Here is a 27,821-nt window from a genome sequence, read left to right as displayed (position 1 = left end):
AAAAATTTGCTTTTAATGTGAGAGAAATATTTTTTAAATTGAGACAATTCATATCAATTCATAAACTGAAATGTTATTCTGAACTTTTAATTATGTAGTCTTTGGCTATTTTATTTTAAATCAAAGACAGAGCTTCCCAGCACCTTAACGAATGTCAAAAGGAAAACCCAGTGGCTGCACTGAGCACAGTCGAGCAAAACCACAAAAAAAATCTTTCTCAAAGATGTTCACTTTGGGTTCCAAATTACTCAAAACACGTCAGTATTGGGCATTATTGGAATTCAAATAAAAAATACTTTTCAAATGGGAAGAAGAGGAAAGATCACTGCTGCTTAATACATTTTATTTTGGTCCGTCATTACACCTGCATGAGTAATCACGGGTGGGGTTTTATTTGCAGGAGGAGAAGGTCTTCCAGAAGAAATTCTTGCAGGGCATCCTGTTGCGGCGCGTGGACGGCTGAAGGGGCGCACCTTCCCGCCGCTTGGCTGCCTCCCTGGCTTCCTCTCCTGTGAGTGGCCCAGAGCTGGCCTGGGAGGTCCACTCAATCCACCAAGCGAGGAACGTCAGGAGGCTGCTTTTCTTTATTTCTGTCGCTTCCTGCATATGCTTTTAAAAAGAAGCAGATGGCAAAGGAAAGAAAACTCAGCGATCTGGCTCAGGCAGCAAGCAAAGATAGGCAATCTCCTCCTTACTTAAAAAAAAGACCTAGAATACCTTGGAGAAAAGTATTAAAAATAAATAAATTCAAAAAAAAAAAAAGAAAAGATGCTCCATAGCAATAAGCCACATTTCCATTTAAAGGATGAAGATGAGAAAGTGAAGAGAATACCTTAAAGAAATTGCTCTAATTAGAGAAAAGGAAAAGTAAGTTGGTCATTTTAAGTCAAGGAAAAAAACCTGGTGGTTTTGCCCCATACTCTCTGCTGAGGTCCTTAATTAGAAGTGGTCAGGAAACCTGCCATTCTCCCCGAAGTGACTGGCAGCTAAGAAGCCCCGAGGTGGAGCAGGCTAATGTACTCATTCCCCACCTCTGGCCACACTCCTGGATGTCTGCAAGTCGCCTTCTGAGACAGATGGGACTGAAACATTATATTCTGGTTTTTCAAGTTCCTTAGAAAGCTTTGGGAATAATCTGGTGGTAAATGACCTGTCTGAAACTCATCTGGTAATTTTGGAGAAAAATCCATTTTTAATGGTCAACTTTATATACTCTTTCTTGGAACTTTTTCAGAACGGAAAAAAGAGCAATCAATCACCTCATGAAGTTATAAAACCTCACAACAGAAATGTAATGATGCCAATTACTCTGAGCCAGTGGGAGCCTGTGCTGTGTAGAATCTGAAGGCTCTGGAAGTCTGGGTGACTCACAAGGGCTATGGCAGCTCTATGCCTGCCCTCAGTGGACTGGCACACTCATTTCACCCTTCCCAGATGCCCAGCGGAGAGAGGCACTGACATGAAGGGCTCTCCTTGAGCTGCGCGGCCTTCCAACATGCTTCATGGGTTGAGACAGGTATATGTAGATCAGCAGTCTGAATGGGACATCCCAGTACCTCGGGCCAGCCAAGAACACTACGAAGTTCAGCCCTGTGTCTTGTCCGAGCTGTGAAATCCAACACACGCACACGCGCATGCGCACACACACACACACACACACTCACCATGCAGGCCAAAAACCCAACAAGAGAGTGGGCAAGCGTGTGGCCACGTTGCGTCTGTACTCACCTCACTGTCTGGGCTGATGGGGCCGCCATCCAGGGGCAGGGCCGCAGTGGCCGTGGCCCCAGAGAGCAGCAGCAGCAAGAGGCCAGGGGGCAGCAGCATCTTGGGGGCTGACTGGAGCTTCTCTCCCACCCTGCTGCTGCTCTTCCTCCTGGCAGCCCTGAATCAATGTTCTGGGGACTTGGGTCTCTTCTTTGGAGCTTGGTGGGTATTTTAAGCTGAATCTCCAGCTGTTTTTTGTGTCTATACATGTCTAATGCCTGGATCCTCTTCCCTCACGTGGTGACGCAGAAGCTGGAGCAATCAGTGCCCAGAAAAGCGCTTTGGGATTGGATTTAACTCCTTAATTAAAGCTTCAGGTCTTTTCCTGTGTTTACAGCGCATTTGCTCTTATTTTGGAACGCATGTGTGCTCGCTGCTGAAGTTCCACTTCCTCGTAATTATGCCTATAGCAGGCAGGAAGCCGTGAGAACAAAAACAAGTGATTTAACATAATATAAAATTAGCCTTGGATAAGGAGCTTGAATGTGAAATTGTGCACATGTGAAAGTATGACTGAAACTCATCCAGTAATTTCAGAGAAATTCTACTACGGGCAAAGAAACAAGGAGGCAATGGGGGCTCAGAGATGCTCTGATCAAATCCACTAGTTTCACCAAATTGTCGGCAAGACCCCAGGAATTGCTCCCAGTGCTGCCTCTCAACCCAGCAGGCCAGACCCACCATCCTCTAGGCCAGGCCTTCTCAACCTGAAGTGAAGACAGACCATTTTGCAGGCAGGTCTTGATGTGCTGGGGCACAGAGGAGCTGAGAGCTGCATTTTCAACAAGCAGCACCCAGGCACTGCTGGCCCTGGAGCAGCCCTGGTCCAGTTTTTGTTGGTGGTGGTTTTTTGAAACAAAGTCTGTTGCCCAGGCTGGAGTGTAATGGCGTGATCTCGGCTCACTGCAACCTCCGCCTCCTGGGTTAAAGCGATTCTCCTGCCTCAGCCTCCCGAATAGCTGGCATTATGGATGTGTGCCATCATGCCCAGCTAAAATTTTGTATTTTTAGTAGAGATGGGGTTCCATCATGTTGGCCATGCTGGTCTCAAACTCCTGATGGTCCCGTGTTTTTTTTTTCTTTTGAGAGAGTTTCGCTCTTGTTGCCCAGGCTGGAATGCAATGACTCAATCTCAGCTCACCACAACCTCCAACTCCCAGGTTCAAGCGATTCTCCTGCCTCAGCCTCCAGAGTAGCTGGGATTACAGGCATATGCCACCATGCCCGGCTAATTTTGTATTCTTAGTAGAGACAGGGTTCCTCTGTGCTTGCCAGGCCGGTCTTGAACTCCCGACCTCAAGTGATCCACCCGCCTCAGCCTCCCAAAGTGCTGGGATGACAGACGTGATCATGCTCCTGACCACCCACTCATGGGTCATTGGTCAGTACTTTTCTTTCAAATGAAATTTAAATTAGTGTGCCTCACCCCGAATAAGGATAAATAATGTTTCACGTTGTGTGTGGGTCTCGTGTGAGATGTACTGGTACCACAGGGCAGTCAGTCTGGGAAGCAGTACCCAACCCTGCCCTCAGCCAGCTCCCAGGGCTCGCTCTCTTCCTGAGCCCAGAGCCCCTCTCTGTGCCATCCACTGGCTCTTCCTCACAGGCCCTCATTGCTGAACCACACAGACAAATGCACAGACCCCTTCACCCAACCAGACAGTGAGTAAAATCCAAAACATCTGCTCAAGCCTACTACCGATGACCAGTGTCCAAGGTAAGGCTCTAAAGTGAAGGAACGCACCCCAAAACTGACAGCGCTTTCTAGAAGGGAACATACTTGTTTTCAGTTTTCCCAAGTTCTGGTTTACACCTTCACAAGGAAAATCTCAATTGTGGATTTAATTTGTCACAGTTTTTTTGTTTATGTTAAAATCCTAGGTAAGATCAGCATGGCCTACTGGCCAGAGGCTTATACATCGTATGTTGCTTCATCTTTTTTTTTTTTTGAGACGGAGTTTTGCTCTTGTTGCCCAGGCTGGAGTGCAATGGCGTGATCTCGGCTCACCGCAACCTCCACCTCCTGGGTTCAGGCGATTCTTCTGCTTCAGCCTCCTGAGTAGCTGGAATTACAGACACATGCCACCATGCCCAGCTAATTTTTGTATTTTTAGTAGAGACGGGGGTTTCACCATGTTGACCAGGATGGTCTTGACCTCTCGACCTCATGATCCACCCGCCTCGGCTTCCCAAAGTGCTGGGATTACAGGCTTGAGCCATTGCGTCCAGCCTGCTTCATCTTTTATTTCTGTACCAAAATAATTCCCAGAAATGACACTAAAATTTTGAGTTACTCTTATAGATAAGACAGTCACAGCAGCTCAGCCAGCTTTTGTTTTTGAGATGAGTCTTGCTCTGTCACCCAGACTGGCCTGCAGTGGCATAACTTTGGCTCACTGCAACCTCCACAGAGATCGAGACCATCCTGGCCAACATGGTGAAACCCCATCTCTATTAAAAATAAAAAATTGGACAGCTGGGAAGATGGCGGTTGCATGCATAGTCACTGTGTACCTTGTCGGAGCTGGAGCTGGGCAGCTGTCCCCTTCGTTCCCTACCAGGGCCTCAACATGCTGTTTGCACCAAAGCCTCAGTGGGTGCCATGGTGGCCCCCAGCTTGCAGACAAAAGACATCATTCTCTTTCCTTAATTGACCAGACCCTCCAAACCTGGCTTTTAAGAGGCTAAAAGGCAAAAGTCCAGGAATTTTATCTTCATCCCTGGCTATATTTCTAATATGAATGGTACAAAAGCATTGGCGATTGAGTTTTGCGAATCTCTAAGTCACACCTACATAAGGTTTGATTACTCAGGAGTTAGAAGTTCAGACAGTAACCTGGAGGCAAGCACACTGGGGAAATGGAGGAAAGATGATCTTTCTATAATTGATGACTTAGCTGAAGGGCCACAGATTCATGCTGGATCTAGCCTCAGGTGGTGGCTTAAGCTTCATGCTGCAATTGCACGACCAGAAAAGGTTATGGCTCTTATTGGTGTATCTACAGCTGCAGATGGCTTAGTGACACAGTTTAATCAGCTTCCTGTTGAGGCAAAAAAAGGTGTGTGGAGCATGCCATCAAAATACCATGAAGATGGAGTTTATCACATTCAGTACAGTTTCATTAAAGAAACTGAACACTGGCTGGGTGCGGTGGCTCAAGCCTGTAATCCCAGCACTTTGGGAGGCTGAGGCGGGTGGATCACGAGGTCAAGAGATCGAGACCATCCTGCTCAACATGGTGAAACCCCGTCTCTACTAAAAATACAAAAAATTAGCTGGGCATGGTGGCGGGTGCCTGTAATCCCAGCTACTCAGGAGGCTGAGGCAGGAGAACTGCCTGAACCCAGGGAGCGGAGGTTGCGGTGAGCCGAGATTGCACCCTTGCACTCCAGCCTGGGTAACAAGAGCGAAACTCCATCTCAAAAAAAAAAAGAAACTGAACACCACTGCTCGTTACACAGCCCAATACCTGTGAGCTGCCCTGTAGGATTGCTCCATGGCATGGATGATGTTGTACCTTGGCATCCACCGAGTACTCAGCACAGATGCGGATGTCATCCTCCGAAAACATAGTGATCACCGAATGAAGGAAAAAGGAGACATTCAACTTCTGTTTACACTACTGATGACTTAATTGATAGGCTTTCAACTATAGTTAACTAGTATCACATGTTTAGTTGGTATGTAAACTAATGTATACAGAAGAGTGAAAGAGGGATAGCAAGTGAAAGATCCTGATACTTTAGGTTCTTCTCTTACGTCTATTTTGTAAATATCAGATGAGTATTTATTTAATGATGTATTTGCACAATAACACAAATTGTGAAGGACCAGCTACTGTCTAGAAAATTTTCTCCTTCCTTCAGTCCTTGATTTTTTTTCATTAAAGTATTTCCTATTTTTTTATTCAAGAAAAGTATACCTTTCTTACATTTCTGTTAGCTATGTCAGCTCTTAATTGCATCCTTTTTAAATTAGGATTATTAATAAAGCTTGAATATTTTATTTTATTATAGATGGAAATTTGTAACATTCTGATTTCAAAAGGCAATGGACAAAATATAGAAAAATTTTTATCGAAGTAAATTTGAAATGATTGGAGAAATTTCAGAAGCATAATAAAGTTCATGATAAGGAAAATATAATATATAAAATATAATTATATGTATGTAAAAAATATATATATATATGTTATATAAGCTGCACATTATATTCAAACTTAAAATTAAGCCTTTACTTTTTTTAAAGGCCCAAAACTACAGTGATGCCAGGAGCTATTTCTAAATTTTGGCTTATGTGTCATATATTTAAATGGGAAATTTCATCTAAAACAATGAGGTAGCATTTTATTTTATTTTATTTTATTTTTTGAGACGGAGTTTAGCTCTTGTTACCCAGGCTGGAGTGCAATGGCGCGATCTCGGCTCACTGCAACCTCCGCCTCCTGGGTTCAGGCAATTCTCCTGCCTCAGCCTCCTGAGTAGCTGGGATTACAGGCACATGCCACCATGCCCAGCTAATTTTTTGTATTTTTAGTAGAGACGGGGTTTCACCATGTTGACCAGGATGGTCTCGATCTGTTGACCTCATGATCCACCCGCCTCGGCCTCCCAAAGTGCTGGGATTACAGGCGTGAGCCACCGCACCCGGCCACATTTTAATATTCTGATTGGTAAAACTAGAGAGGAAATTGATCTTTATATATTAAAAAAAAAAAAAATTAGCTGGGCTTGCTAGCAAGCACCTGCAGTCCCAGCTATTCAGGAGGCTGAGGCAGGAGAATCGCTTGAACCAGGGAGGCAGAGGTTGCAGTGAATCAAGATTGCACCACTGCACTCTAGCCTGGCAACAGAGTGAGACTCTGTCTCAAAAAAAAACACAAGAAACAAAACAAAACGAAAAAAACCAAAATTAGCCAGGCGTGGTAGCACAAGCCTATAATCCCAGCTACTCAGCAGGGTGAGGCAAGAGAATCACTTGAATCCGAGAGGCAGAGGTTGCAGTGAGCTGAGATCACAGCATTGCACTCTAGCCTGGGCAATAAGAGCAAAACTCTGACTCAAAAAAATTAAAAAAAATAAAAATAAAATAAAAGACGGTTTCAAAAAGGTAGCAAACTTTGGGAGGTGGAGATGGGAGGATCACCTAAGCCCAGGAGTTCAAGACCAGACTGGACAACATAGTAAGACCCCATCTCTAAAAAAAAATTTTTTAATTTAGCCAGGCATGGCAATGCACACCTGTAGTCCTGGCTACTTAGGAGGCTGAGGCAGGAGGATCACTTGAGCCCAAGAGTTCAAGACCAGCCTGGGAAACATGGCAAACCTCATCTCTACAAAAATTAGCTGGACGTGGTGGTGCACACCTGTGGTCCCAGCTACTTGGCGGGGTGGGCTAAGGTAGGAGGATCCTGGAGCATGGGAGGTCAAGGCTGCAGTCAGCCAAGATAGCGCCACTGCAGTCCAGCATGGGTGACAGAGTGAGACCTTATGAAAAAAAAGAAAGAAAAGAAAACCTAGCCAGGTGTAGCAACACACACTTGTAGTCTCGGGCTCTTGGGAGGCTGAGGCAGAAGGACTGCTTGAGCCCAGGAATTCATGGCTGCAGTGAGCTGTGATCATGCCACTGTATGGGTGACAGAGTAAGAGCACATCTCCAAAAACAAAAAAGGCCAGTGCAGTGACTCATGCCTATAATCCCAGCACTTTGGGAGGCTGAGGCAGGAGGATCCCTTAAGCCCAGGAGTTCGAGACCAGCCTGGGCAACATGGCAAAACCCACCTCTACCAAAAAAAAAAAAAAAAAAATTAGCTGGAGGTGGTGGTACACACCTGTGGCCCCAGCTACTTGGGGAGCTAAGGTAGGAGGATCATCTGAGCATGGAAGGTAGAGGCTGCAGTGAGTCAAGATTGAGCCACTGCACTCCCGCATGGGTGACAGGATGAGACCTTGTCTCAAAAACAAAAGAAAACTTAGCCATGTGTGGTAATATACATCTGTAGTCTCGGGCACTTGGGAGGCTGAGGCAGGAGGATTGCTTGAGTTCAGGAATTCATGGCCGCAGTGAGCTGCGATATACCACGGTACTGCATGACAGAGCAAGAGCCCTTCTCAAAAAAGAAAAGAAAAAAAAAGCCAGGTGCAGTGACTCACACCTATAATCTCAGCACTTTGGGAGATTGAGGCAGGAGGATCACTTGAGTCGAGCCCAGAAGTTTGAAACCAGCCTGGGAAAAATGCTGAGATCCCATCTCTATAAAAAAACCTAAAAAATTAGCCGGGCATGGTAGCGCATGCCTGCAGTCCCAGCTACTTAGGAGGCTGAGGCAGGAGGATCACTTGAGCCTGGGAGACTGAGGCTGCAGTGAGCCATGATCATGCCACTACATTCCAGCTGGCCAACAGAATGAGATCCTGTCTCAATTTAAAATAAAAAAGAGCATAACATCTCTGAAACATATAGCTACTGGAGTTGGAAACCCAAGATGAAAACCCCCATCTTTCCACCTTTGGAAAGTCTGTAGTATGTTCCCTAAACTGTTCTTGATGAGTTTTAAATTTTGTTTTAGCGTTGGGATCTTGTTCTGTCCGCCAGGCTGCAGTGCAGTAGCACAGTCATAGCGCACTAAAGCCTAGAACCCCTGGGATCAAGCAATCCCCTGCCTCAGCCTCCTGTGTAGCTAGCTGGGACTATAGGCATGCATTTGCATGCCTAACCTTTTTTTTGTTTTGTTTTTTTTTTGAGACGGGGGTCTCACTGTGCAGCCCAGGCTGGTCTCAAACTCCCAGGCTCGAGTGAATCTCCTGCCTCAGCCTTCCATGTAGCTGGGACTACAGGCACTACCCACTGCACATGGCCAATAAGGAGTTTAAAGAGAGCTTATCTGAAAATGAAACTCCTAACATATGGGTCTTTGGCTGAACACAAGATGGACGGCTTTATGACTCACTGTTCGTTCACTGATATGACACACAGATTATCATTAACATGAGGACAAGTGCTGAGCCACCTGCAGACCCGAAACCACGAGGTGTGAACTCAGTGCTCCACTACAGCCATAGCTTAGCACCTCCCTTTCAGAGTCAGGCTGTGGGGTGTGCTCATCAGATTTGGGTACAGATGGTATAAATTCTACCCCAAATGCATGCCCTTTTCTCTCACCCGTTCTATAGTGAACGGCCCCGAATCTGAACACTGTCTCCTAACTATAGCCTGGTGACCCTGGGCAGCTGGTTAGCCTCATCAAACTTCCATTTGCTCATCAGGAGAAGGTGGAGAATCAGACCTACACTAACAAAGTTGTGGAGATCAGTGAGGTAATAGGTGGAGTACCCAGTGTGTGCCTGGCACACAGAAAGGGCTCCACAAATGCCTGCCTGTTCTCTTCACCGTATTGCCACAGGGTAAAGGGAAACGCAGGCCTGGACCTCTAAGAAACCCAAGGGCATCAGAAGACAGTAAGACTGGCACCCTTGGGAGCGTTTTCTCTCACAAACTAAAACAGGATGTCATGCTGAAGTCTTCTGATCTAGCAGTCCCAGATTTTCCCCTCAAGCAAAACTTCCCTGAGCAGAACCATAGCTCCGTTACAAAATAGAGAAAAGTCACGGCCAGCCAGATACAGTGGCTCACGTCTGTAATCCCAGCACTTTGGGGGCTGAGGCAGGAGGATTACTTGAGGTCAGGAGTTCAAGTCCAGCCTGGCTAAGATGGTGAAATCCCATCTCTACTAAAAATACAAAAATTAGCCGGGCGTGGTGGTACACACCTGTAGTCCCAGCTACTCAGGAGGCTGAGGCAGGAGAATCACTTCAACCCAGGAGGCAGAGGTTGCAATGTGCCAAGATCACACCACTGCACTCCAGCCTGGGAGACAGAGCAAGACTCTGTCTCAAAAAATTAAGAATGAACTGGACCCCTTCCTGACAAATTAACTCCAGATGGATTAAAGACTTAAACATAAGACCTAACACCATAAAAACCCTAGAAGAAAACCTAGGCAAAACCGTTCAGGACATAGGCATAGGCAAGGACTCCATGACTAAAACACCAAAAGCATTGGCAAGAGAAGCCAAAATAGACAAATGGGATCTAATTAAACTCCAGAGCTTCTGCACAGCAAAGGAAACAATCTAATTAGAATGAACTGGCAATCAAGAGAATGGGAAAAAATTTTTGCAATCTACCCATCTAACCAAGGACTAATATCCAGAATCTACAAAGAACTGAAACAGATTTACAAGATAAAAAAAAAAAACAAAGAAACCCATTCAAAAGTGGGAGAAGGATATGAACAGACACTTTTCAAAAGAAGACATATATGAGGCCAACAAATATATGAAAAAATGCTCATCATCACTGGTCATTAGAGAAATGCAAATCAAAACTACATTGAGATACCACCTCATGCCAGTTAGAATGGCAATAATTAAAAAATCCAGAAACAACAGATGCTGGAGAGGATGTGGAGAAACAGGAACACTTTTACACTGTTGGTGAGAGTGTAAATTAGTTCAACCATGGTGGAAAGACAGTGTGGTGATTCTTCAAGGACCTAGAAACAAATTCCATTTGACCCAGCAATCCCATTACTGGGCATATATCCAAAGGATTATAAATAGTTCTACTATAAGGACACATGCACATGAATGTTCATTGCAGCACAGTTTACAATAGCAAAGACCTGGAACCAACCCAAATGCCCAACAATGATAGACTGGACAGGGAAAATATGGCACATATACACCATGGAATACTAGGCAGCCATAAAAAAACGATGAGTTTGTGCCCTTGGTAGGGACATGGATGAACCTGGAAACCATCATTCTCAGAAAACTGACACAAGAACAGAAAATGAAATACCACATATTCTCACTCATAAGTGGGTGATGAACAATGAGAACACATGGACACAGGGAGGGGAGCATCACACACTGAGGTCTGTTGGGGGAAACTAGGGGAGGGACACTAGGGGTTGGGGAGTTGGGGAGGAATAACATGGGGAGAAATGCCAGATACAGGTGATGGGGAGGAAGGCAGCAAACCACATCGCCATGTATGTACCTATGCAACAATCCTGCATGTTCTTCACATGTACCCCAGAACCTAAAATGCAATAAAATATATTTTAAAAAGTAACAGAAACTGTTTCTAAAGAAAATCACCTTTAAAAAGTGAAAAGGGGAACAAGTGCAGTGGCTCACACCGGTAATCCCAGTACTTGGGGAGGCCGAGGTGTGTGGATCACAAAGTCAGGAGTTCGAGACCAGCCTGACCAACATGGTGAAACCCTGTCTCTAGTAAAAATACAAAAATTCGCCAGGTGCGGTGTGTGCACCTGTAGTCCCAGCTACTTGGAAGGCTGAGGCAGGAGAATCACTAGAACCCGGGAAGTGGAGGTTGTTGTGAGCCAAGATCAAGTCACCACATTCCAACCTGGGGGACAGGGCGAGACTCCGTCTCAAAAAAGAAAAAAAAAAAAGTGAAACGGGCCATTCCCAAACATACACCCTTTAACCTGGTGACCACAGGCGGCATGTTTTTAAAACCACCACCAGTGGCTGGGCGCGGCGGCTCACACCTGTAATCTCAGCACTTTGGGAGGCCAAGGTGGGCATTCCACAAAGTCAAGAGTTCGAGACCAATCTGACCAACATGGTTAAACCCCGTTTCTACTAAAAATACAAAAAATTAGCTGGGCACGGTGGCGCATGCCTGTAATCCCAGCTACTCAGGAGGCTGAGGCAGGAGAATTGCCTGAACCCAGGAGGCGGAGGTTACGGTGAGCAGAGATTGCTCCATTGCACTCCAGCCTGGGTAACAAGAGCGAAACTTCGTCTCAAAAAAAAAATCAGTAACCAGAAAAGCTAAATAAATTCAGTTTTATTCATCTTTCAGAGATTGTCATTTAGCCTAGAAAATCACATCAAAAGATGAATAACTGATTTTTGCTTGAAAAAGTCAACCATGTTTAATTACTCACACAATTTTAATTGCAAGATATATAATTTCCAATATACACATTCGACTACACACCATTTTTATGTGCTGGAATGAGACTCAGGAGTATTTTGCTTATGACTTTCCTGTCCTCTTAAACTAGCTTTTGCAGTTAACAATGTGGAGAATTCAGCACAAAAAGCCACCTTAGCCTTTTTTTTCTTTGTAATCACTACTTATCCCTTCAAAGTTCCCTTTGCAGCCATATGCATTTCCACGTCGCTGTCCCTGTGGAAGGCTGCATTTTCCAAGCGGCAGGACACTTTACTTCTCACTCTCCACTACTCCAGCCTCGGCCAGCTCTCTTGAATTGTGGTTTCCATCCTCTGACTTCTTTTTCTTCCGTGCCTTTCGCTCTACATTAATCTGAGCAATCTCTTCACTTTTGTCTGTGATGTATTTTAGCTACACACACAAAAAAAAATCTGTATTTGTAATTGGTTGTAATCCTATTACAAACCTAAAAAACCAAACAAAATTAAACCCTCCACAACCACCGTTGACTCAAAGAATTTGGACAGAAACGCCTGGGTTATACTTCTTAAAATTAAATACAGCTTCAATTTTTTTTCTTTTCTTTTTTTTTTATGAGACAGAGTTTCGCTCTTGTTACCCAGGCTGGAGTGCAATGGCGCGATCTCGGCTCACCGCAACCTCCGCCTCCTGGGTTCAGGCAATTCTCCTGCTCAGCCTCCTGAGTAGCTGGGATTACAGGCACACGCCACCATGCCCAGCTAATTTTTTGTATTTTTAGTAGAGACAGGGTTTCACCTTGTTGAGCAGGATAGTCTCGATCTCTTGACCTCGTGATCCACCTGCCTCGGCCTCCCAAAGTGCTGGGATTACAGGCTTGAGCCACCGCGCCCGGCCTTTTTTTCTTTTTTTAAAGTTTTTTGTAGATATGGGGGTCTCATTATGTGGCCATGCTGGTCTCAAACTTCCGGGCTTCAACAATCCTCCTGCCTTGGCCTCCCAAAGTTCTGGGTTACTGGCGTGAACCATTGTACCCAGCCAGTAAGTTGTGTTATTATTAAAAGTTGTGGCAGAGGGCAGTGGCTCAGACCTGTAATCCCAGCTCTTTGGGAGTCCAAGGCAGGCAGATCATTTGAGCCCAAGAGTTTGAGACCAGCCCAGGCAATATGGTAAAACTCTGTCTCTACAAAAAAACACAAAAAATAGCTGGGAGTGGTGGTATGCACCTGTAGTCCCAGCTACTTGAGAGGCTCAGGTGGGAGGATCACTGGAGCCCAGGAGACCAGGACTGCAGTGAGCAATGACTGCGCCACTGCACTCAGCCTGGGTGACAGAGTGAGACCCCCGTCTCAAAAAAAAAAAAAGTCATGGCACACACCTGTAATCCTAGCACTTTAGGAAACCAAGCTGGGAGGTCTGCTTGAGCCCAGGAGTTCAAGAAAACCCTGGGTAACATAGAGAGACTGCATGTCTAAAATAAAAATTTAAAAAAGAAAAAAGCTGTGAGCATTAAATAGTATCTGGAAAAGTTCCTGTAAACTGCTATACAAATTCGTTCATTCAACAATTCTTGAGCCCCTCCTGTGTGCCAGGACTGCTCTAGGCAACACAGATGGAGCAGAGAACAAAGAGACAAAAGCCCCTACCCTCAGGATGCCCACATTACACGAGGGCCCCCCAGTGCTTTAGCGTCTAGCATGAGACTCAGTCAGGAAATGTCCCAGGCCTGGCTCTGCCATCAGCCAGAGCACTAGCCTGGATGACCAGTGCATTTCCGAGCCTTCACCTGAACGACAGGGGCTTAGTCAAAATGATTTCTGGACTTGAAAAGATGGAAAACGTGCTTTTTCCTGCATATCCAGCCACACAGAAAGTCCTTCCATGCCTGGCCCATTCAGAGAATTGTGAACACAGTAACAAAATATCCTTATAGGCTCTACCCTGTGAACAGTCTCTGACATCATGTTGTAAATGAAACATGGGACCAAAGTTTTGCGGTATTACAGAAAAGGCAAATTATAAAACCCAGAGAATGCTGATTAGAAAATTTCAAATTGGCTTAGCAAAATCCATCATAATGAAAGCCAGACTGTAAATTACAGGCAGGTCTGAATGGTTCAACCATCTCTAGTTTTTAATGCAAGGTGCCCTGGGGAATAACTTCATGGCTTCAAGTGATTAATTGGGAATAATGTATTCTGATGGGAAAGGGGAGTGAGGAAAGAAATTCATCTCTCACCAGTGAATTACTCCTCCTGGCTAAGAGCTTCACATCTTCAGTGTTAATTGTGGTTCTTCTTGCATGTCTGCAGAAAGGGCAGAAACAACTCACCAAAATGTTTGGTATTATTTAAAGTTTTGATGAAACACAGAAGTTCATGGTCAGACTTCAAACTAGCAGGAATCTCTAAGTAGCCCATCCTTTTAGATAAAGGACATTAAGCAAAAGTGACACAAAAATTAGTGAAGTTCCTGAGACCCCAATTAAGTAAAGAGATGGAGAAAGCGGAGGCCCATCTCTCCACCTCCGCTTAGGGCCAAGGGTACCCAAAGAGTAAAAACGCAGACAGGAGGGCTGAGGGCTTAGAGCCCTTCCAAATGTGGCTTGCTTGGTCACAGCTAAGGCCACTGGACAACTGTAGGGCAGAGAAAATCAGTCTCAATACAGAGAGCACCTGCTTAAACAGACAGGAAACAGAAGAACAAAGAGAATTTCCACAAAGCATGGCTTTACTTCCATCAAGATCCTGCCTTTCTCCAAGGGCTAACTTATAGGAAAAAGCATTATGCAGATGCCTCCTAATGTCCCATTCCCAACAAGTAATTAACGGGTTCCCTCCCCAATAACCCAGATAGAACAAAGAACATCCTTTAAACTGGAGTCTGCTTCTTGCTCACAAGTTGGACTCCAATTCTCATTCTAGTCCTTTTATCTTTGCTGGGAAAGATAATTCAAGACAATAAGCTCTATTCAATATATTACTCCAATTACATGTTTTCTTGCCATTTCTAACCTACCCACAAAATACACAGGTACTTTGCAAGCAGGAATAAATAGGAATCTTTGCATCCTTAATATCTAGCAAAGTGGCCAGCACACATGGTGAGTCCCCACTCAACAACTGCAGAGGTAAAAGATAAATCCACACAGAAATGATGCTCCATAATTTGGCCAAATTAATCCTTCACATTCTGCATATGATACTGATATACAATATCACGTGTCATCTCATCATGACTGACAATATCTGCTTGTCATAAGATAATACCCACTTCAAGAGATACCTTTCTAATTAGCAAACTGCAAGGAACACAGGTGAGAAACAGAAGCCACAAAGAATGAGGGCAGTCCACAGATGTTCTGGGTGGACTGCCCAGAGCAGTCCCATGGACTGTGTGGCCATGGACAGTGTGGCCCAGTCTCAACCTCATAACCAGGTTGCTCTGTCTGTATTTACATTCTTCTTAAAGTACAGTAAAAGGAATATGTAAAGGGAAGAGGCATAATGAACTGTTTACAGAGTGAACTTATCTGTTACAAGAAAGTGTTTAGTAAACAATGTTCTCAGCCCTCTTCACCACTTCAGTGTGGCCTCAGCTATCTCTGCACTAAGGCCCTCAATGGAGGGGCCGAGCATCCTCTGCCAGCCACTGCGTATCACAGACTCTCCTAAGTCAAACCTCCAACTCCAGAAAATTACTCTAGCTAGGGAAAATAAAAAGCAATTTTTCACATAATACGCTTTGTAACATAGGCTTTAAAGATAATTCCCAAATGTTCCCAGAATTTATTTCCTATAAAATATGTATCTTCTGCCGGACACGGTAGCTCACGCCTATAATCCCAGCACCAGTAGGTCAAGAGATCGAGACCATCCTGGTCAACATGGTGAAACCCTGTCTCTACTAAAAATACAAAAATTAGCTGGGCACGTTGGTGCACGCCTGTAGTCCCAGCTACTCGGGAGGCTGAGGCCGAAGAATTGCTTGAACCCAGAAGGCGGAGGATGCGGTGAGCCAAGATCGTGCCATTGCACTCCAGTCTGGGTAACAACAGCAAAACTCCATCTCAAATATATATATACGTATATATATATACATATATATGTATCTTCTTCAAAATGTTTGATTGTTAACAACACTAAGAGACTAGAGATTTCAAAGCTAAAGAAAGAAATTCACAACTCAGGCCAGGTGAAGTGGCTCATTCCTATAATCCCAGCACTTTGGGAGGCTGAGGTGGGCAGATCATTTGAGGTCGGGAGTTTGAGACCAACCTGGTTGAAACAGGGAAACCATGTCTCCATTAAAAATACAAAAATTGTGGATAATGAGAAACTTTTGTGAGCTAAAAGAACATGTTATAAAAAAAATAAAATAAAAAAATAAATACAAAAATTAGCCAGGCACAGTGTCAGGTGCCTGTAATCCCAGCTACTCGGGAGGCTGAGGCAGGAGAATAGCTTGAACCTGGGAGATAGAGGCTGCAATGAGCTGAGATCACCCCACTGCAAAAAGAAATTCACAACTCAGATTAGCAGCTGCTTTCCAAAGGCTGCAGGTGAATTGATTATTGAGAGTTTAAATGTGTATTCTCTGGCCAGGTGGGGTGGATCACACCTGTAATCCCAGCACTTTGGGAGGCTGGGGCAGGCGGATCACCTGAGGTCAGCAGTTCAAGACCAGCCTAGCTAACATGGTGAAACTCTGTCTCTACTAAAAATACAAAAATTAGCAGGAGTGGTGGCATGTGTCTGTAGTCCCATCTACTCGGGAAGCTAAGGCAGGAAAATCGCTTGAACCCAGGAGGCAGAGGCTGCAGTGAGCCGAGACTGAGCTGCTGCACTCCAGCCTGGGTGACAGAGTAAGACTGACTCAAAAAAAAAAAAAAAAAAAAGGAAGGCTGGGGAGGCTGAGGCAGGTGGATCACAACGTCAGGAGATCAAGACCATCCTGGCCAACATGGTAAAACCCTGTCTCTACTAAAAATACCAAAAAAAAAAAAATGAGAACACATGGACACAAGGAGGGGAGTACTAAACACTGGGGTCTATTGGGGGGAAAAGGGGAGGGCCAGCGGGGCGGGGGGAGCTGGGGAGGGATAGCCTGGGGAGAAATGCCAAATGTGGGTGAAGGGGAGAAAGGAAGCAAAACACACTGCCATGTGTGTGCCTATGCAACTGTCTTGCATGTTCTGCACATGTACCCCAAAACCTAAAATGCAATAAAAAATTTAAAAAAAAAATTAGCTGGGCGTGATGGCGCTAACTGTAGTCCTAGCTACTAGTAAGGCTGAAACAGGAGAATTGCTTGAATCCAGGAGGCGGAGAATGCAGTGAGCTGAGATCGTGTCACTGCACTATAGCCTGGGTGACAGTGTAAGACTCTGTCTCAAAAAAAAAAAAAAAATGGCCAGGCACGGTGGCTTATGCCTGCAATCCCAGCACTTTGGGTGGCTGAGGTGGGTGGATCACCTGAGGTCAGGAGTTCGAGACCAGCCTGGCCAACACGGTGAAACCCTGTCTCTACTAAAAATACAAAAATCAGCTGGGTGTGGTGGCAGGCACCTGTAATCCAAGCTACTTGGGAGGCTGAGGCAGGAGAATCACTTGCACCCAGGAGGCAGAGGTTGCAGTGAGCTGAGATCGTGCCATGGCACTCCAGCCTGGGTGACAGAGCAAGACTCCATCGGTTGTCCCTGCTCTCAAGTTTACTTCCCACTCCAATAATAATAATAATAACTTGAATGTGTAGTCTCACAGAAACTTCTCATAGCAAGCTCACCAAAAAGAAAAAGATTCCAGGCATGGTGGCTCACCTCATGCCTGTAATACCAAAACTCTGGGAGGCTCACTAGAGCCCCGGAGCTCTAGGTTGCAATGAGCTATGATCCAGCCACTGCACTCCAGCATAACAGAGAGACCTTGTATCAAGCAAAAAAGAAAAGAAACAAGAAAAATAAAACAAAGTTATCTCAATGAAACAATGTCACAAATACCGGTTAGGTTCCCAGGCCAGCCTACAGAGACTACTTAATACATAGTTGACTTAAAACAGAACATCTTTCTCAAACTGGGGTGATAATAGTCTTGGGAGTAGAGAAAGTGTAACAGGGACAACTCAAATCCACAAGATAACTGAAGCTGACCTTCCAGGAGTATCAATTTTATTCAGAGATAAACTTTAAAACCATGCTTTCTTGTATGAAAGCAAACTGGAATTCAGACAAAGGATGAGTCTTCAAAGAAAACCTGTACTTGTGGGTTGTACCAGGAAGAGGCGGTGCTTCCCTGCCTCTGGCTGCACCCCAGACTCCTGGAGCCTCATCACTGAACTCTGCACTCACTCAGTTCTCAGTCAGCCTCTCCAAACGTTTTTTTTTTTCTTTTTTAAAGAGACAGTCTCACTCTGTTGCCCAGGCTGGAGTGCAGTGATGTGACAGCTCACTGCAATCTCCAACTCTTGGGTTCAAGCAATTCTCCTACCTCTAGCTGGGACTACAGGTGCACAGGACCATGCCAGGCTAATATTTCTTTTTTGTATTTTAGTAGAGACAGAGTCTTTCTTTCTTTCTTTTCTTTATTTCTTTTTCTTTTCTTTTCTTTTCTTTCTTTCTGACGGAGTTTCGCTCGTTACCTAGGCTGGAGGGCAACGGCGTGATCTCGGCTCACCGCAACCTCCGCCTCCTGAGTTCAGGCAATTCTCCTGCCTCAGCCTCCTGAGTAGCTGTGATTACAGGCATGCGCCACCATGTCCAGCTAATTTTTTTTTTTGTATTTTTAGTAGAGACGGGGTTTCACCATGTTGACCAGAATGGTCTCGATCTCTTGACCTCGTGATCCACCCGCCTCAGCCTCCCAAAGTGCTGGGATTACAGGCTTGAGCCACCATGCCTGGCTAGAGACAGAGTTTCTGGTTGCCCAAGCTGGTCTCGAACTCCTGAGTTCAGGTGATCGCCTGCCTCAGCCTTCCAAAGTGCTAGGATTACAGGTGTTAGCCACCGCTCCTGACCTCCACAAACTCTTTTATGTAAAAGATGTTGTCCTTCCTTGTGGAGCTTAGAGTCTAAGATTCTCTCTCTCTCTCTCTCTCTCTCTCTCACACACACACACTCACACACACACACACACACACATTTCACACACCACTTTCCCCACCAGTACCCAGCCAAAAAAAAAAAAAAAAAAAATCAACCTTTTGCCAGGCAGTGGCTCACACCTGTAATCCAGCACTTTGGGAGACCAAGGCAGGCAGATCATTTGAGGTCAGGAGTTCGAGACCACCTGGCCAACATGGCAAAACCCCATCTACTAAAATTAGCCAGCTGTGGTGGTGCATGCCTGTAATCCCAGCTACTTGGGAGGCTGAGGCAAGAGAATCACTTGAACCCAGGAGGTAACGGTTGCAGTGAGCCAAGATTGCACTACTGCACTCCAGCCTGGGCAACAGAGTGAGACTCTGTCTCAAAAAAAAAAAAAAAAGGGGGGGGGCCAGAAGTGAAGTGGTGGCTCACACCTGTAATCCCAACACTTTGAGAGGCCAAGGCAGGTGGATCACTTGAGGCCAGGAGTTCAAGAACAGCCTGACAAACATGGCAAAACTCTGTCTCTACTAAAAATACAAAAAATTAGCTGGGTATGGCAGCGGGCACCTGTAATTCCAGCTACTTGGGAGGCTGAGGTAAGAGAATTGCTTGAACCTGGGAGGCAGAGGTTGCAGTGAGCCAAGATTGCACCACTGCACTCCAACCTGGGCAGCAATGCAAGACTCCATCTCCAAAAAAAAAAAAAGGCAACCTTTTATGTACTTTTAAAAACAGAGTATCTAAAAGCCTAATGTGTTACTATGCTGTTTCTTTTTTTTTTGGAGTTTCGCTCTCGTTACCCAGGCTGGAGTGCAATGGTGTGATCTCGGCTCACCGCAACCTCTGCCTCCTGGGTTCAGGCAATTCTCCTGCCTCAGCCTCCTGAGTAGCCGGGATTACAGGCATGCGCCACCATGCCCAGCTAATTTTTTGTATTTTTAATAGAGATGAGGGTTTCACCATGTTGACGAGGATGGTCTCGGCCTCCCAAAGTGCTGGGATTACAGGCTTGAGCCACCACGCCCAGCCGTTACTATGCTGTTTCTAATTTCATTTTTTTTTTTAATTTTTTTTTTTTTTTTTTTTGAGACAGAGTTTCGCTATTGTTACCTAAACTGGAGTGCAATGCCACAATCTCAGCTCACCGCAACCTCTGCCTCCTGGGTTCAAGCAATTCTCCGGCCTCAGCCTCCCAAGTAGCTGGGATTACCGGTGTGCGCCACCATGCCCAGCTAATTTTTGTATTTTTAGTAGAGACGGGGTTTCACCATGTTGACCAGGATGGTCTTGATCTCTTGACCTTGTGATCCACCCGCCTCAGCCTCCCAAAGTGCTGGGATTATAAGCGTGAGCCACCACTAATTTCATTTTCTTTACAGAATTTTTAAAGAAATATTTTCAGACTGGGCATGGTAGCTCACACCTGTAATCTCAGCATTTTGGGAGCCCAAAGCAGGAGGATTGCTTGACCCTAAGAGTTGAAGAGCGGCCTGGGCAACATAACAAGACCCAATGTCTCTTACATATATTGTTTTTAAGTATTTTAGATTTTCATTGCTCCCCCCCACCACAGCTAACAAAGAAATAGCAAGTAAAGGTGATAAACGTCTTTTACCGCAGAGGAGGGCCACCCACCAGGGCAAGCACCTGAATCAACAGTGACTAAGCCACATGAGCTATTAGAATCCCTTCAGATGATCTTATCCCTTCTGGCCAAGCTGAAGATGCTAAGCAGTTTTCAGGGACAATTATCCAAAGGAATAGGACAGATGAGAGCTTGCTCTCTGAGGACCTACTGCTTTAATTCATTCCGAACATGCATCTGAGAAACAAAGAGCTAATGGGAGCAAGGTGAAAAGTAAGGGGTGTGGGAGAGGCTGGCACCAAATCCAAGTGGCAGCAAATTAGAAAGCTTTCGCCCTTTCAGGCCTTCGTCATTCAAATTGCTTCATAAAAGCAATTCAGTGCAATTGTTTTCAATTACCTGTGGTACTAATTGAAGAGCTGAGCATAAATCACCTGCAAAAGCTGAGGCTTTAGCAGCTGAAAGCAAGTCACCCATTTTCCAAGGAGTGCGTCTCACTTGGAACAAATGTGGCAAATGAAAGCCCGTGCCTGCCATTCTGTGTGCACCTGCAAGCAATTACCTCCAAGACCCGCTGCAGCTCCCTCCAGGAGGGGCGGCCACCCCCAGGCACTGTGTTCTCAGACCCTGAGCAATCAAACCACCCAGTGACATGGTTTTTCACACAGGCACACCATTCAGAGTCCAGGAGACAGTATTCACACCTTTTTAACTTAGAACTGAATAACCTGGGTTAACAAAAAATACTTGGAAAACTTCAAAAAATGCTCAAATAAGTCTGAATAGTAGGCATCGTGTTCTTGCAGAACCATCATTAGGGAGCAGCCTCCACAAAACACACGGAAAACTGAATAGCTAGAGCTCCCCTGAAGTACCCCACCAGAGGGAGAGCTCCAGAGAACTACAGAGACGCAGCAGCGGATAATCAGGTTCTCTACTCACCTTGCAAACATTTCAAGGTCTTTGGCAAAATTTTCTGAAAGAGAAAAAAGATACACACTTTAGGTTCCATCCCATCATACTTCAGAAGCAGGAAAAGCGATGCCTTGATTTCTACAGCCAGTATGGTGACTAACACAACAAACCGTCTCAAAGGTGAAAGGAGGCGCTTCCAGCAGCCCCACCATTCCATAAGAGCTTTTAGCTTTTTGATTCACATGACCTCCCTGTCCTTCCTAGAGCCCTCCACCTTTCATTACAAGCCTTCTATTGATTGTGACTACGCCTTTGGTTTCTAGAAACTATCCTTTAACTTCTGCTACAGTTAAGGCTTTTGAGGTCATTCATTTCCCCTCTGAAGTTAAGCAAATACGGATGCTACAAGCTCAGCTGTCAAAAACAACTATGGGTGACATAAAAATGTTACAAAGCACTGAAACAAAAAATGTAATGTCTAATGTTCCAGCCATCAGGGCTGTTTAAAACACACTAAAATAAAGGCATGAATGCCCCAGTGTTAGCATAATAGGAAAAAAAATACTTCTTTCCATAAAATATACAAGTCTCAAAGCCAAGAAGAGAAGCGTTTCATGAAGAATGTGTGATGATGACAATGTTCTTGGTCAGACTCGCCACAGCTCCCACCCACCACGCACTGCTCCCACCCACGCACTGCTCCCAGGTGAAATCCACCTTTGGGGATTAGAGACAGGCCTAGGGAGGCCAAGGCTTCATACCACACTGTCGAAAAGTCAGCTCCGAAATGGCCGCAATGGTTTGTTTGCTGAACTGCATCTCTTTGTCCAAGGCAACTTCCTCGCAAAGACAACCCACAGTGTAGTGAACTGCTGCCTTTAGCCTCTGCGGGAAAAATCGAAATATTTCATGGGTGAGGGTGCAAATAAGAGCTTTTCAAGCCTTAGAAAATTAAGACAAAGGAGAGGGTCTGCTAAGCCTAATTCCTCTGGCACTTTCCATAATGGCTGAGTGGCTTTTCAAGTGTACTAATAAGTTAATGAGACCCACTGGAGTGTGACTTGTAGAAACGTTACCTCCTTGTTAACAGTTATGATTTAGGGCAGGTAAAGATAAGGAATTAGATGGCAAGTCAGCAGGGAGACAGACAGCTCAGACTGGGGCCTGCCAAGGCCCCAGGTGGTTTTACTCACTGATTCCAAACTATCTGCAGACGGAGCTCTGACTGAGTAAAGGCATATGCTAGGGCCAGGTGCGGTGGCTCAAGCCTGTAATCCCAGCACTTTGGGAGGCCGAGGCGGGTGGATCACGATGTCAAAAGATCGAGACCATCCTGGTCAACATGATGAAACCCTCATCTCTATTAAAAATACAAAAAATTAGCTGGGCATGGTGGCGCGTGCCTGTAATCCCAGCTACTCAGGAGGCTGAGGCAGGAGAATTGCCTGAACCCAGGAGGCAGAGGTTGCGGTGAGCTGAGATCACGCCATTGCACTCCAGCCTGGGTAACAAGAGCGAAATTCTGTCTCAAAAAAAAAAAAAAAAAAAGGCATATGCTAGGTGTTTGGGAAAACAGTGAGAAAGCAGGCAGGGAACTTTGCCCTTACGGTGGTTAATCAAGTAAATACAGAAGGTCCCATCCCTCTGCCATAAGCCCCTGGCAGCCCCAGGCCTGCATGTCACAGAGGACAAAAGTACATGACAGGCTGAGTGTGGTAGCTCACACCTATAATCCCAGCAATTTAAGGTGGGTAGATCACAAGGCCAGGAGTTCGAGACCAGCCTGACCAACATGGTGAAACCCCATCTCTACTAAAAACACACACAAAAAAGCCGGACACGATGGCACACACCTGTAGTCCCAGCTACTTGGGAGGCTGAGGCAGGAGAATCATTTGAACCTGGGAAGTGGAGGTTGCAGTGAGCCGAGATCATGCCACTGCACTCCAGCCTGGCGACAGAGCAAGATTGTCTTGCTCTGGGCAAAAAGCACAGAACAACACAGGAAAGGCTCAAGAGGGCATACTCGCCCCATCCCGATCTGGAGGGTTGGGAGGCCAACCCCACAGGGCCCTCACTGTCCCTTGGCAACCCTTTTTGGTACTGAAAAAGATCTCTCTGCCCCTTACAGAAAAGTGCCGAGAGGGGAGGAAGAGCCTCAAGTGTAAGACAAGCTAAGCAACAGTCTTGGCCATGTGTCAACGGAGTTCTGTTGAGCCCACCTGTGGGTACTCTTGTCTCGGTGCCGAAGACAGAGCTGAGCTGCACATGGTGACAGCTGAACCCTCGAGGGAAGAAAATCTACCAGCAAGTGTTCAATGCATAGGCCAGAGGAGGAGGAACTGCAAAAAGCCTAAGTCCAGGACCCCTGGATAGAGGCCAGGCAGATGAGGAGGGCATCTGCTTTCCTGAACTTCAGACCTCACAAGACCAGGTAAAGTGAGGCCTCTGGTAGGAGGAGAGCCAAAGAGCCATCATCAACCTGGAAGGCATGAAGATTACAGGTGTGATCACTGCACACTGCAGCCTCAAACTCCTGGGCTCAAGTGAACCTCCTGCCTCAGCCTCCGGAGTAGCTGAGACTACAGGCCCATACCACCCTGCCCAGCTCAAGGTAATCTTTTCTGGGTATGGGTGGGGGTCAGGGTACAGGATATGAATTCTTCTGAATGCTCTTGGCTCCAGGAAGTTTTCTCAGACCTTCCTCCTCCTCCTCGTCCTCCCCTCCCTGTGGCTGGGCTGGGGGCATCACTGCACTTAGAGGCTAAATCATTAAACTTCTCAAGGGCAGCACCCTGTCAGTTGTGTTCACTACTGTCTACCAACTGCCAAGAATGGTTGTTTACGTGAATGGGGGGAAATCTACATGCTCATCACAGCTGAGGGGCACATTTCTCAGCCCATCTGTGCAGCTTCATTTCATCAGGAAGCATTTGTCTTTTGACAGCTAGGCTCTGTTCTACACAAAAATGAAAAGAGCGGGCCAGGCACAGTGGTTCACACCTGTAATCCCAGCATTTTGGGAGGCCAAGGCGGGCAGATCACTTGAGGTCAGGAGTTCAAAACCAGCCTGGCCAACATGGTGAAACCCCGTCTCTACTAAACATACAAAATTAGCCAGGTATGGTGGCTTGCGCCTGTAATCCCAGCTACTGGGCAGGCTGAGCAGGAGGATCTCCTGAACCTGGGAGGCGGAGGCTGCAGTGAGCTGAGATCAAACCACCGCACTACAGCCTGGGCAACAAGAGGGAGACTCCGTTTCAAAAAAAAGAAGAGGGTAGGGAGGACCAAAGAGACAAGATTACCAAACGCAATGTCTCATCCTTAACTGAATCCTGGATGAAGGAAAAAAGTGAAAAGAAACATCTTTAGACAAGTGGGAGCACTTGACAATGGACTGCACATTCAATAGTTTTATCAATATTTAAGTTCCTGAGTGGGACAATTTATTGAGATAATGTAGAAGAATGCCTTGGGCTTTGTTTTTTAAGATGTTGTTTTGTCTCGCTCTGTCATTGCAGGCTGGAGTGCAATGGTGTGATCTCGGCTCACTGCAAGCTCCACCTCCCAGGTTCAAGCAATTCTCCTGCCTCAACTTCCTGAGTAGCTGGGATTACAGGCACCACATCCGGCTAATTTTTGTATTTTTAGGAGAGGGAGTTTCACCATGTTGGTTAGTATGGTCTTGAACTCCTGACCTCAAGTAATTGAGGTGCTGGGATTACAGGCATGAACCACCATGCCCAGCCAAGTGCTGGGATTACAGGAATGAGCCACTGTGCCCCCAATGCCTTGTTTTTGAGAGATGTGTACTAAAGAATTAAAATTTAAAGGCAAAGTGTCAAAATATTTGCAATTAATTCTCCGATGAGGGAAAAGAAAGGGAGCAAAATGCTAACTAGTGGTGGAATCGAGGTTACAGGCATCTAGCCGTTCAGTACCATGTTCTTGCAAGTTTTCTGAAGGTTTGAACTTCTCAAAATACAAGGGGCTGGGTAGACAGCTGCTGCAATTTAACTCTGTAGAGAGGAAACTCCCGCGTCTGGAGCTTATTCCTGAGTTTCTTCAGTCCGTCCTCTTTAAGGTCGCCATTCCGGGTCCTGCTTTTCGCCTCTTCACAGCACTGTAACGTTCTCAGCCTCTGCTGCTCTGTAAGCCCGGCGCTTATGAAAGGAACGAATGGGATGCCCGCAGCTACCCTGGCAAGTGGTTATTCTTTTTTTTTTTTTTTTTGAGACAGTTTCGCTCTTGTTACCCAGGCTGGAGTGCAATGGCGCGATCTCGGCTCACCGCAACCTCCGCCTCCTGGGTTCAGGCAATTCTCCCGCCTCAGCCTCCTGAGTAGCTGGGATTACAGGCACGTGCCACCATGCCCAGCTAATTTTTTGTATTTTTAGTAGAGACGGGGTTTCACCATGTTGACCAGGATGGTCTCGATCTCTTGACGTCGTGATCCACCCGCCTCGGCCTCCCAAAGTGCTGGGATTACAGGCTTGAGCCACCGCGCCCAGCCCAAGTGGTTATTCTTACGACGATTTTGCAGAGGAAAAAAACTGCGTTTGGGCCGAGTCAGTACAATCACGAGTTGGCGAAGCTGAGGTTCGAATCCGCATCTAAGCCTGGTCACCTAGTCCCAGCGGCGCAGCCCCTTAACTGTATAAAGGGCCGACGCCTCCAGGACCAGCGTTCCAGAGCTCCGACCCGACCGGCGCACCGCGCTACGGGCGTCACCTGTAGTGTCTCCAATGCCAATGTTCCACTCTCATGACAACCCCATCTGAGAAGGAGAAACCGAGGCTTCATCGCAAAGCCAGAAGGTGGCCTCTCGCCGCCGCACCCCGGAGCCCACGCGCTCCCCTAGGACTGCTTCCTCCCAGGCCGGCGCAGCCCTAGGTCCCACGCGTTGCCGCGGAAACTACATCCCAGCACCACCCGATGAGAGGCCGCCTGGGGCCTTGGGGTCCTTTTCTCTACGGAAACTCGGCGCCGTTCCGGCCCAGCTGGGCCCCCGTTTTCCTGTACCTGTTGGTAAGAAAATCGTTGCTGCTCCTCGGCCTCCGCCTCCTCTTCCATCTCTGCGGGCTGACGCTGGGCAAACGCACGAGGGCTGAGAGCAGTGGTGGTACGCTGCCGGGTCGGATTTTCCCGCCGCGGTGCGGGCGACGGGCCGCGCGAGGGGACAAAGTACGCAGTTCCGTCATGCCTCGCGCGCCCCCTGGTGGCGCTCCGCGGAGGGGCCTCCTCGGTCGACCTCCAGCGCCCAGCTCCGCTTTCTCTGCGGAGGTGGAGCTGGCGGGGCGAGGCGGGGCTTGACCGCCAGGGTCACTGCTGCACCCCAGAGCCTGACTCAGCGCCTGGCACAGCACTCAACACCACTCTCCGCGAAACATGTGTGTGCATAGTGCAAAGCGTGTTCCAGTCGAGTGTAAAGGATGCATAGCCCACGATTTACAGATCATATCACGCAATATACATTATCATCAGTACACCCTAGAGCTCCCTGCACCTGTACCTCAGGTGTATCTTGCAAAATCCACCATTAGCTTTATCATTCTATCACCAACAAGAGCATCACAAAGTCAAACTACAGTGAATGAACGCCCCGTGACTTCATTCAGCGAGTGAAACAGGAACCACCTCGTTGGCATTCATTGCCAGAGAAGTATGGTTCCGACACCAGTGTTACTACTTTTCCTTTACGTTAACAATGAAGTGAAAGCATCAGACCCAATATTGGTTTGTTTTATTGTAGTTTTTGTTTGTTTGTTTTTTGTTTTGAGACAGTCTCACTCTGTCACCCAGGCTGGAGTGCAGTGGTAAGATCTCAGCTCACTGCAACCTCTGCCTCCCGGTTCAAGAGATTCTCCTGCCTCAGCCTCCTGGGTAGCTGAGACTACAGGCATGCACCACCACACCCACTAATTTGTATTTTTTAAGTAGAGATGGGGTTTCACCATATTGGCCAGGCTGGTCTCAAACTCCTGACCTTGTAATTCGACCCACATCGGCCTTCCAAAGTGTTGGGATTACATGCGTGAGCCACCACGGCCAGCCTGTTGTAGTTTTTTGAGAGGCAGGGTCTCACTCTGCTGCCTAGGCTGGAGTGCTGTGGCTCGACCAAGGCTCACTGCAGCCTCGACTTCCCGGACTCAGGTGATCCTCCCACTTCAGCCTCCCAAGTAGCTGGGACTGCAGGTGTGCATCAGCACATCGGCTAATTTTTATTTTTTGTAGAGACCAGCTCTCACTATGTTACCCAGGCTGATATCAAACTCCTGGCCTCAAACAATTGTCCCATCTCAGCCTCCCAAAGTGGTGGGATTACAGGTGTGAGCCACCACACCCTGCCTGTATTTCTAGGTTTTTGTTTTATTTTTAATTTATTGCCTATATTTCTGTATTCTGTATTTGTCACAGTAGGTACTACTTTTAGAATGGAAGGGAAGGCTAGGCACGGAGGCTCACACCTGTAATCCCAACACTTTGGGAGGCTGAAG

General features: G+C 46.5%; 2 protein-coding genes and 1 pseudogene across 4 annotated transcripts; 1 reads left to right on the top strand and 2 right to left on the bottom strand.

The window, feature by feature from the left end:
* CORT (cortistatin) lies at window positions 1-2,318 on the bottom strand. Its single transcript, NM_001204927.1, has 2 exons — window positions 1,729-2,318; window positions 1-609 (listed from the first exon to the last, which is right to left on the bottom strand). Exons 1-2 carry the CDS (start codon window positions 1,825-1,827, stop codon window positions 391-393), a joined length of 318 nt encoding a protein of 105 aa, NP_001191856.1. The 5' UTR covers window positions 1,828-2,318; the 3' UTR covers window positions 1-390.
* On the bottom strand, window positions 2,036-26,804 carry CENPS (centromere protein S). 3 transcript variants are annotated; one of them, XM_078329216.1, is made up of 5 exons: window positions 26,347-26,481; window positions 22,086-22,209; window positions 21,352-21,385; window positions 13,980-14,046; window positions 2,036-2,171 (listed from the first exon to the last, which is right to left on the bottom strand). In XM_078329216.1, the coding sequence occupies exons 1-5, from the start codon at window positions 26,395-26,397 to the stop codon at window positions 2,166-2,168; spliced, it is 282 nt and encodes a 93-aa protein (XP_078185342.1). In that variant the 5' UTR covers window positions 26,398-26,481; the 3' UTR covers window positions 2,036-2,165.
* Window positions 4,141-5,011, top strand: LOC100402125 (palmitoyl-protein thioesterase ABHD10, mitochondrial pseudogene; annotated as a pseudogene).
* Window positions 26,805-27,821: the final 1,017 nt, after the last annotated feature.

Source organism: Callithrix jacchus, chromosome 7 (genome assembly GCF_049354715.1).
Source record: "Callithrix jacchus isolate 240 chromosome 7, calJac240_pri, whole genome shotgun sequence".
NCBI classification, from domain to species: domain Eukaryota; kingdom Metazoa; phylum Chordata; class Mammalia; order Primates; family Cebidae; genus Callithrix; species Callithrix jacchus.
This window is presented reverse-complemented; position numbering and strand designations above follow the sequence as displayed.